The 11,388-nt window shown below is 41.5% G+C and overlaps 1 protein-coding gene across 1 annotated transcript; it reads right to left on the bottom strand.

Moving 5' to 3' along the window:
- Positions 1–5,999: 5,999 nt before the first annotated feature.
- On the bottom strand, positions 6,000–10,979 carry LOC117631522 (ABC transporter G family member 11-like). Its single transcript, XM_034364729.1, has 8 exons — positions 10,539–10,979; positions 8,736–8,815; positions 8,144–8,614; positions 7,981–8,067; positions 7,660–7,785; positions 7,325–7,519; positions 6,924–7,010; positions 6,000–6,809 (listed from the first exon to the last, which is right to left on the bottom strand). Exons 1-8 carry the CDS (start codon positions 10,906–10,908, stop codon positions 6,120–6,122), a joined length of 2,106 nt encoding a protein of 701 aa, XP_034220620.1. The 5' UTR covers positions 10,909–10,979; the 3' UTR covers positions 6,000–6,119.
- Between the last annotated feature and the right edge of the window lie 409 nt (positions 10,980–11,388).

Here is an 11,388-nt window from a genome sequence, read left to right on the forward strand (position 1 = left end):
TAGCTGCGCCCTCACCCACTCAACCTCGTCTTCTTGCTCCTTGGAGATAGGGCCCCACTTCACTGAACCTGCATCAAGAGTTAGAAACTACTTAGCCATTTACACCTGCACAAACAAAGTACACAACCAACAATAGGAGCCAAGACTACAATCAAGCAATGGACAATCTTAAGGGATGGGGCCAAGGACCTATAGACTGGAAGTGGGTAGGAATGTGCTGGACAACGCTCTTCCCTGGAGGACACTCCCAGTCCCCATAGGCCAAGCACCACCTGTTCCTCCAGGACTTTTGTGTTGTGGGCTTGTGTCCAATAAAATAGCCCCTCTCCTTCGCCTTTCGGCAATTGGCCTGTACCCAGCCAAAATTTCCCTGTTGCTTCGAGATGGAGTACAGATACATGAACTGCTCAAACGTTGGCTCCCCTAACCCAGCCAACCACCAAGCAATATACACCCCGTGAAGAAGAAGCCAAAAGTTGGGATTATATTGCCCCGGCGCATACCCCAACTTGGCCAACATCATCTGAACCCACGGATGAAATGGTAGTCTGAAACCGTGCCGATACATATCTGTGAAAATCATCACGGAGCCATCCGCGGGATATCTGACTACATCGGCCTCAGTGGGTAACCTCAAGCCCACATAGGCTGGCACACCAAAATCTTTCCGCAGCTGGGCCAATTTCGCCTCTGTCAGCGTATTCCGCCTCGGCAACGGAACACCGACCCGAATGTCTAAACCCTCTGAAACCGAAGCCGCGGCTATACCCACAGACCCTGATGGTGATGCCTGGTTGCTCGAACCGTCCCCTTGCGATTGAGGCAAGGCTAGAACCCGGTTTGCTATGGCCTCTAGCTCTATATAATTCCTCTGCATCTCCCTATATGCAGCTGACCCAGAATCTTCGGATGGCTCAACCCTCTCACCACCCGGAACTATCATCCTACTTTCTATGGTGCCTTCTACCAGACCCTCTGTCTCTGAACTCTCCTCTTCAGAACATATATATTGGCTGGGCTCTTCACTCTCAGTATCATCCCCACCAAAGGCAGGGGGGTCAAGACTTTCCCTATCAGAACTTTCAGACATCTACAAATATGCAAAAACAAAAAAAAGGAACTAATGCACATGCGGAGAAGGATCAAACCACAACAACAGAAATTTGACAAATCTTCATGCCAGGCAAGAATTCTACATGTTCATACATATTCAAAATGTTCATCATGTTCATACTCATGTTCATCATGTTCTTCCTAACATTCAACATGTTCATACAAAACAAGACATTTCAATTCAAAAGTTCTAGCAAAATAGGTTCTAACCTTGTTTGTAGCACCTCGAATGTTCGCCGGAAATCACCTCAGCCTCTATCACCACCACAAATTCCTCGCCGGAAATCGCCTCCTCTCCTTCAAAATTCTCACAATTTTTCTCAAATTCTCACAAGTGTGATGCCTTCACCACCCCAAGTTCCCTTTTATAGCCAACTAAGGGTACGACGTCTCGATTCACGAGCAAACCCTAGCACCCTTTCATTTTCCCTCCTAAATGCCTTGTACCTACACCATTTGAAATTCAAATTTCAACACAAACAAAAATTGAGGGAAAATTAGGGTCCTTGCCGAACGGCAAGGCCCGTGAAAAACAAAATGAGACCCTCAAATTTCCAAGTGTGCTAGACTACCTTCTATAAACCCAACCCTATTACAAGGCTAAGCCCATACTTGATCAAGGCACCCAAACCAATCATTTCAATGGACTTGCCGAACGGCAAGGCCCGTGCATAAACAAAATGGAGTCCCCAAAATTTCAAGTTTGCTAGCCTACTTCATGAGCCCAAATTTGTTCAAAGCCAAGGCAAAAATTTTATCATGACACCCAAATACATTTTCAACAAATATCATATATGGGCTTGCCGAACGGCAAGGCCCGGGCACCAACAAATTGGGGGGCTCATCTCACGGACACCACATATCCACTGATCAAGCCCACTTGCCGAAGACAACAAAAGGGCGCATTGGAATTTCATTGGCCTCGCCGAACGGCAAGACCCACGAAAATATAATAGAATCAAACAAGAAACTCACAGTGAACTGCCGAAGAACCAAGTCTGCCCGAAGCCAAGCTCGCCGAGCCCCAAGAAAACTAGACGAACGGCAAGGTCTCGAGAAAACCAAAATCTCGCTCCAAGCCGCCCTGCTGCCGAAGCACCTCCCAGCTGCACCGCCTTGCTCCAGCTGCCGAAGTAAACCACAGAAGCCGAGGAACTCCCCTGCCGAAGCACCAGCCTCCTGCTCAGCCCCTGCTCAGCCCGGTGCTCAGCCAATCACCCTTGCCGAACGGCAAGGGCCTTCAAAATCATAAATGAACTGCTGCCTAGCATTGCCGAAGACAAACACCCGTGCTGCTGACCCGTGATCAAGCCAGCTGCCGAAGCAATCCTGCCGAAGGACTAAGTCTGCCCGAAGATTCACTTGCCAAAACAGCCCAGCCCCTTCGACGGAACGGCAAGACCAATCGTCTGCTCCCCTCACCACCAATTCTGCCGTCGCCCAGACTCTGCCGAACGGCAAGACCAGCGGAAGCAACCTACTCCAGCTGCTGCTGCCGAACACCAAACTCCAGCCAGGACCTGCCGAAGCAAACTCCAACCTTGCTTGACTTCTGACCAGCAACTCCGTGGCCAAGAGCTGCCGAACGGCAATGGCCAACCACCTGCAGACCTCTCCCCAATCACCCACGGCCAGCCCAAAATCGTGACTCAAAAACTGTGACTCCAAGAACTTGCCGAATGGCAAGATTAGATTTCAAAACAAATTTTGTTCCACCCCAAAGCTGCCGAACGGCAAGATTGGATACATCTCATTTTTATACTCCAAACCCTAGCCTTTGCTTGCCGAAGCCACTTAGGGCCCAACCCCAGCCTAGTGCCGAAGGCCCAACTCACAAAGGCTTAGCTCCCAAGCCATCAAAACCCAACCAAAAAAAAAAAAAAAAGTATAGCTGGACCCTTGCCGAACGGCAAGGGCCATGGAAACATTCTTGTGGAGTCTTCAATTCCCAAATGGCCCGGCCATTCAAAAAAAAAAAAAAAAAAAGGGCTAGACCCTTGCCGAACGGCAAGGGCCATGAAAAATTTTGGAGAATCGAAAATTTTCACAATGGCCTAGCTCCCTTGAAGGCCTAACTTCCGAGCTCAAAACAAAATAGCTAGACCCTTCCCGAATGGCAAGGGCCATGGACATATCATGGAAGAATTCGTTCCTCTCCAACATTTCAACGGACCCGGCTCCTTTGAAAGCCTGGCTCCCCTACAGACCCCAGCTCCCATCTTGTCTGCAACATGCCCAGATACCTAGGTACCCAGCTACCATGTGTTGACGCAACTCCTAGCTTGCCAACTTGGGGGACTAGGGAGTGCCCTGCGACTCCCAACGAAGCTGGAATGCTCGGTTACAATTACAAAACTCACAAGTTCCCAACCCAGAAGTTACTTCTCGACCGCGAACTTGGGGGACTACTGTTTACACCATATTGAACCGAGCAGACCCAGCACCAAATCGACTAGCACCAAGGCAGCCACGCCTTCTCCCATGCCGAAGGAAGACACACTTCCGAGGTCGAGCAGACCCAGCACCAAAGCGACTAGCACCAAGGCAGCCACGCCTTCTCCCATGCCGAAGGAAGACACACTTCGAGGTCGAGCAGACCCAGCATCAAAGCAACTAGCACCAAGGCAACCACGCCTTCTCCCATGCCGAAGGAAGACACCCTTCCAAGGTGCCAGACACCTGCCGAAGCTCCCAAATGCCAAACCTAATCTCCAGGACACGTGTCGCCACCACAACGGCTTGCACAAAGTCCCACATTGGAACTTTGTGCAAAGCTCCCACTTTCACTTCCCTATAAATAGGGAACAGTACCCAGGTAAAAAAGAGAGACCATTCCCCTACTTTCACTGTTACTCTGCCAGAATTACTACCTGTAACTGACTTAGGCATCGGAGAGCCTTCGGCCGGCACCACACCGGTGTCCGAAGCTTAACGGTTGCTTCCCCTCTTTTTACCTTCTGCAGGTCTTACCAATCCATTTCATCCAAGGGCTTCAGCCTTCTTCCCTGCTGAAGACCTAGTACCTCTAATCACTAAGTTGGACTCAAATAGTGGCCGAGCCATTTTGAGCATCAACAAATTTTATAAGTGATATGTGTTCAGGAAAAAGAATGTGCTGGCAGTTTTTCTGACTAACCTTGTAAGTCAATTTCCAGATATTTTCAGTTAGCTTAAACAACTCTATATTTTTTCTATATAAAGTTTTTTTTTTTGGTGCATACTTAAGTAGTGAGTGTTTGCCCAAGTGGGAGAATTGATGTAAGGTTTTGGGCTTCACACTCGTTATCTTGGTTTTATAATTATATAAACTCATAAATTTTTGAGCATATGTGGAGTTTATTTCTTGTTACATGGCAAAATTAAGTTCTACACTATTAAGTACTATGTATGGGATCAACACATTGTTGGTTTTGTGCTCTTCTTGTTTTTCCTTGTGCACCTATATTTTTCTGACCAATATTTTGGATGACTGGCTGTTCATTTTTGGGATCTAAAATATTCTTACCATGCTTACTGTTTTCTACTTGTGTTGGTTAAAGAAGATTGAATTGGTGTTTAAGATACAAGTGGAATAAAGTTGAATGTTTCCATTACAATTTTTGTTTTTCTCATCTACGTGCAACTTACATGTAAAGTTTGTTTGAGAAAGAACTGAATAAATTAAATTTGAGTTCTAACTCTAAGGATTGGATTGCGATAAAGTTTTATAATGTATTAATTCATTTTATACGATATTGATCCCTTTTTGTAAAATGCAAAATATATATATAAATATATATATATATAGATATATATATTTTTAAATAAATCAAAGGATTAAGCGAGATCATCAGATGCACAAACATCTACACCCTCAAAAAGGGGACCAACACTTCAGAAGCCCCCTGCCCGTCCCCTTTGATCATAATTTATTAATAAGAAACAAAAAAGAGATACAAGAATAACAGGGGGGACCGAACCAAACCCTATAGAAGAGAAAGACAAGGACGGAAATGCACAACAACATGTTGACCTAAGAGACCAAAACTCTGAAAGAGTAAACAAAAGAAACTAGGAGAACCGGTAATTAGGCATGTCCAGCCAGTCTCGCTGACAAAAATGCAAAATAAAAGAAGGTGCAGTATCCCACCAAATTAAACCAGAGCCCAAAGCACCATGATTTACCAAAGCATCAACATCTTGATTACCCTCACGAAAGATATGAGAAATCTGAGATGACATGTGTTGGAGATGATGCAAGCAATTTTTCCAATCAACTCGTAGAAGTCAATGCAAAATATATGTTTTGATGAGTGGAAGCATTGGCACATCACCCCCTCTCCGTTGGTCGATATGGGATGTTACAATCCACCCTTCTTAGGGGCCCGACATCCTCGTCGGCACACTCGTACCACACGGCAGAGTGGCTTTGATACCATTATATCACACCCCGGATCGGCTCTATCGTAGCACGATATTGTCCGTTTTGGGCCTCCCTCTCTGTCCTCACGATTTTGTTTCTGGGAACTCACGAGCAACTTTCTAGTAAGTCACCCATCCCGGTATTGCTCTAGCTCAAACTTGCTTAACTTCGGAGTTCCCATGACTCCGAAGCTAGTGAGCTCCTAAAAGACCTCACGCTAGATGGAGATGAGCATGTACACATAAGGTACATCACTCTCAACACTTTATGTCTCTCCTCCTTGTTTCTCTTTCCTCTTTCTCTTTAGTTTCTGGGAACAAAGGTCTTTTCAGCCGTCGGAGAGATTCATTCCCCACACTTCAAAAATTCTCTGATTTCATGTAACTTGGGACATGCAATGCAGCCAAATATCCTTTCTGATCAACATTAATTATATTATTCTCATAACTAGAAAAAAAAAAATACTCACAAGATACTAGATATAGTACAACTTCAACTTTATTGCACACATACTTCCTATTCCACTCCAATACTTCTAGAAGTACACCTATCTTCATGCTTAATTTACAATACCAACAATACCATTTGTATTATGCTGCTACCACTACAGATTCCCTCCATGCACAGGCAGAGAGGACGGATTGACCAATACTTGCATGCTTCGCTTATTGAGAGACATTGCCAAAAGAGTTGTAATAGTCTTCACTTTCTCTGTGGCCTTGATGATAACCAAGAACAAAAATCGATACAGAAGAATCATCCCTACCAAGATTGCAAGATCAACCCACTCAGAGTAACCCATTTCGACTTGCCATATATCTCTCAGAATATGTTCCCCACCGAGATTGGATGTTTTTCCTCCTTGATCACTGCTAGGAAATGTTGTGCCTATGAATTCATTTTTAAACAGTCCTTGATATGCATACTTGTGGAACGCAATGTAGTATAATGGGAACTTCCACAGAGGCTTGGGAATATCATTTGGTAGTCGGAAGAAGCCGCCACACATCAGCATAAGCCCTTGAATTCCAGCTCCGGCCATTATTCCCATGAGGAAGTTGGGAACAATGCTAGCAACTATCATCATCAGGCTCTCAACCAGCATCATGCAAGCAAATAACACACAAGCAAAGTAGACGAAGTGTTCAGATCCTTTGTGAAGTCCAGCGACGTAATAAGTTATGGTGCCAGGAATCACTGAAATCAATATCAAGAAGGGAACAGAGGAAAATGTGTTGGCAAAAACGAATGCAGAAACACCATAGTGCCCGTTTAATCTTTCTCGTTCAAATACCTGAGTTTACAAGAGAAAAACTATGTTTAGCAACATTAATATATACGGCACTTATGATGTAAACTACAGAAGTGCAAAACTTAGCATATCCAACCCTATTCCAAATTAGTTTACCTTCATATCTTCCACAAAAGAAGGGAATCCACCGATAGCCATAAAAGTTAGAAATGAAGATACAAACATGAGCAGCGAGCCTCTTGCCTGGAACAATAGAAATCTAATAAGTTTTATATCAATATATCCAACACTATAAGACAGCTCTCGAACAATTTCTTATGTAGTGTTCTCTTGTCAAGTAAGTTAGGCTTAGAAAACTGTCAATATGAACCACATATTACGTAATACATACACAGAACTCTTAATGATCAATGCCTAAGTTTGAGAGAGTGTGATGATATATAACATGTTATCTTGTGAATTAGATGCAGAAATTATCAAGTTGATTGTTGCATAAATGTTTCGTCCATATTAAATTTGGCAACATAATTAAGCATCTTATGTACAAAACAAATCACCTGAATTGATTCATAACTATGTCCAAGATCTTGATAGATAGTGCCCAAGCCTAAGGCCATGGTAATGTAGACAGCCAGGCGCAACCAGTAGTAGCCTCGATCTCGATACATGTTCATGAAGGATCTTCTTGTAAGTACGAAAGATTGTGTAAGAAATCCAGCATGGCTTCTCTTCTCCAATTCTTCACCGAAATCCTAAATTTCATATAAATTTATGTTAATCATAGATTTTGGCCCCTCCCATGATCCTGGGAATCAACTACCGTTTGAAAGGATAGTGTTGCACGGTATATAAATAATTGGAGCTATATATGAATCTGATTACTAGCCTATACCTGCTCACATAGTTCAGCCACTTGTCTTTGAACTTGCTGATAACTTTCAGATTCTTTATAGGACTTTACTAGAGTATCTATCGCTACTTCCGTGGGCGTGCGTCCAACCATGCCTTGTTCAATGTCCTAAAAAATGAACAGTTTGGATCACGAGATTACATTTTGGATGAGCTCAAACGAGTTAATTACTAACCAATGAGTGCTTGAGCACTCTTGATTACCACATGAAGAGAAAAGTGCTTGAGCACTCTTGATTACCACATGAAGAGAAAAGTTCCAATCAAATACGACTAGGACTTTACCAAAAAATAAAAGGCTTACCTGCTCAAAATCTTTGTTTATAGTCTTAAGGAAGTGATCTGATGGATTTTGGAGAGTTGGGCAAGGGAAACCACATAAAGAGAAAAACTGCAATCAATTGAAAATAACAGCAGTTAAATCTACAGCTATACGGATCCAAATTTAGAAATAGTAAGCTAGTCACCTGATTTGCTGTAGAAGCAGGGCCAAAATAGACAGTTCTTCCGGCGGATAGAAGGCAAAGATTGTCGAAAAGTTGGAAGACTTCAGAGCTAGGTTGATGGATGGATGTAATTACAGTCCTTGGAGTTCCACCAGTTTTATCCAGGTTTGCAATTCTGCTCATGACATAATAAGAAGCTGCACTGTCAAGGCCACTTGTTGGTTCGTCGAGGAAGAGAAGATTTGGGCGTGTAAGAAGCTCAATGCAAATGCTGACTCTCCTCTTTTGCCCACCACTGAGGCCTTTAGATCCCCACCCTCCAATCCTTGTGTTCATGGCATCTTGCAAACCCATCTCTCTTATTGTGATTTCTGCTCTCTCTTTCTTCTCTGCCTTGGACATGGAGTCTGGCAATTGCAACTGAGCCGAGTAGTATACGGCTTCGTTGACCGTTAAAGTTGTGATCAAAGTGTCATCTTGTGTCACATATGCCTGTGTTGATGATATTTAAATTATGAAAAGAGATATTGAAAGCTTTATAAATTACTCGTTTTATATCTTCATTAAGCCAAAAGAGAAAGGAATTATGACATAAAGTTCTTGATCTTCCTACCGAAGTTCCATATGCCAGTGCTTGTTTTTGCCCATTGATTAAGATCTTCCCTGTTTGCCTTGTGTTTGAACTCAATCTCCCTGCAGTATCATGAGCACATGACTTAAAATTTGACATGTGCTTAGGGTTAATCCACACTATATATAATTAAAGAGTACTGCTATTTACACACACAACATTGACAACATTAGCTGACCACCTTATGTGCCAGTTGATGTCTCATGCCATGTCAATTAATGAATATTGACATGTGTATTCTATTTTATTTATTTATTATCTTTAAATTTTTATAAAATAAAAAAAAACAAAAGTGAGAAAATTAATAAATAAACCCTAGCGTCTTTGATCTGTAGCCTCACGTCTATTCTCCACTCTGCTTCTCTCATGCCCTCCCTTAGCCTCCCAGATTCCGAAGCCAGCGACACCCAGATTGTAGAAGGATGAACTGCGACGCATTTAAAGAAATCTATATTTGCTGTCTTTAGGCATTTTCTAAATAAATTAAACATCAGCTGATATTGCTACATCATCATCATCTGTAATTGTTCTCAATAAATTAACATCACCTGATATAGAGAAGGAGAGCCATGGGTTTGAATGAAGATCTCCCTCTCTCTCTCTCTCTAAACTTTTTTTTATTTTTTTGTCAAAAACTTCATGTCATGTGATGGTGATAGTTTGAATGATGATCTCCCCATAAGCTAATTTCATTCTTATTGAGCAAACTCAGCAACAACAATGGAGGATGGGGATGGATAAATTTGATGGAGGCTACAGACCAGGGACGCTAGGGATATTTTTATAATTTTTTTCACTTTTGTTTTTTTATTTAAAGGATTATTGAAAAGAGAATAAATAAAAAATAGAATACACATGGCAATATTTATTAATTGACATGACATGACACAACAACTGCCATATAAGGTGGTCAGCTAATGTAATCAATGATGTGTGTCTAAATAACATTACTCATAATTAAATAATCCCATAGTATTTTTAATTTAGTAACCACACATCTGTCTATAAATTGAATTTTAATTTTTTATTTATTTATAACAATTGTTGTTCATGAGATTTTCAACCTAGCACAGTTACTCAAGAGAAGAAAATTCGGGAATCACAAAAATTATCTCCACTAGGTTGTATTTTTCTAGCTATTAGTGGACAAATAAAACAATGTTATATTCCTATTTTGTTTTATTCTAAATTATCCAGTAACTATAGTACACTATGATTTGTAATTTTGTACACGTTTTATGATAGTAGACTTAAAGTCGTCTTTCGCTTCAAAAAGTAAATAGATAGCGAAATATTTCACGGAGTGTATACTTCTTTGTGGTTGGCATTCTCTTTCACTTCACCCATCATCACGTGATGAGAACACAAATAGGTATACACTCACCTACTATGACGTCTCTTCTTTCTCTCTCTCTTTCATCACTCCATTTCATGGTGTAAGTGATGCCATGGCATAGGATCCCGAAATTTTTTACTTTATATTATATATATTAATATTATAAAAATTGTATATATATTCTAGCGTGCAACACATTGACGCATAAGTGTATTTAGTTCAGCTGGTTTTTAAAGCATATCCCTTGATACAAGGCCCAGATTCGAGTCTCAGTCAATCTATTCGAGTCTCAATCAATCTATTCAAGCCTCACCACATTTATCATACCCCAAGTATAAATATGCTATATATAGAACTGGAAGAGAATTTCTATTTTTATTCTCATCATGTCGATGAAAACCAAAATTTTGCTATAACTAATTATTAAGTAAGAGGGTGTGAATTGTTACCTCCTAAAGCATCAAGAAGAGTAGACTTGCCACAGCCAGAAGGACCCATTATAGCCAAAAGCTCCCCAGGCCTGGCATAACCAGTTACACCTTGGAGGATTGAACGTGATCTGCTACCATTTTCACTCTTTGCCTTAGAAACCACAGTCACCCACAAATCCTCCCACGTCAAGAAAACACCCTCTTCTAACTTTGGATGGTTTTCGTTCCGGTTTCGGTTTCGAGCAGCACCCAGCCCTGACCTAGTTACAGTTGTAGTTCTAGGCAGTGGATCATTATGGCCTACTGTTTCAACCTCCAGTACTGCTGTTCTAATACCAGCTGATTCATTACTATAACTATATTCATGTAGCGAGGTAGAAGAAGCCATATAGCTAGGAATTCTATTTCACAGAGAGAGAGAGAGAGAGAGAGAGAGAGAGAGAGAGAGAGAGAGAGAGAGAGAGGTTTGGTTTAGCTTCTTGTTCGTGAGAGTGAACTCAGAGAGTTTTGGTTTAGTTTCTTGTTCGTGAAGTGCCTAAGGAGGATTGAGGCCGGGTATTTAAAGAAGCTTAAAGAGCAATTAAACGTGATTTATATTTTTGTCAGCTTTTGGGAAATAATCAATGCAAAGCAAATTAATCTTTTTAGTGCTTATTATTTGGGTAAATTACTCAAATGGTTCTCAAATTTGTACACGATTTATATTTTGGTCCCTAAATTAAATTATTAGTCCAAATGGTACATAAACTCTATTTTAATCGCCCATTTGATCCAACCGTTACATTTTGTCAATATTGCTGTTAAATATGAGGGCAAATTGGTCATTTTGTACGTTAAAAATAAAAAAATACTGAAAAATAAAATAAAA

This window comes from Prunus dulcis, chromosome 6, assembly GCF_902201215.1.
Source record: "Prunus dulcis chromosome 6, ALMONDv2, whole genome shotgun sequence".
Classification (NCBI taxonomy): Eukaryota; Viridiplantae; Streptophyta; class Magnoliopsida; order Rosales; family Rosaceae; genus Prunus; species Prunus dulcis.

Coding starts and splice junctions, on each gene's coding strand:
- LOC117631522 (XM_034364729.1), bottom strand. CDS start 10,908: ATGGCTTCTTCTACCTCGCTACATGAATATAGTTATAGTAATGAATCA. Junction 8,615..8,735: donor CACTGGCATATGGAACTTCG/GTAGGAAGATCA, acceptor TCATCAACACAG/GCATATGTGACACAAGATGA. Junction 8,068..8,143: donor CTGCTTCTACAGCAAATCAG/GTGACTAGCTTA, acceptor AATTGATTGCAG/TTTTTCTCTTTATGTGGTTT.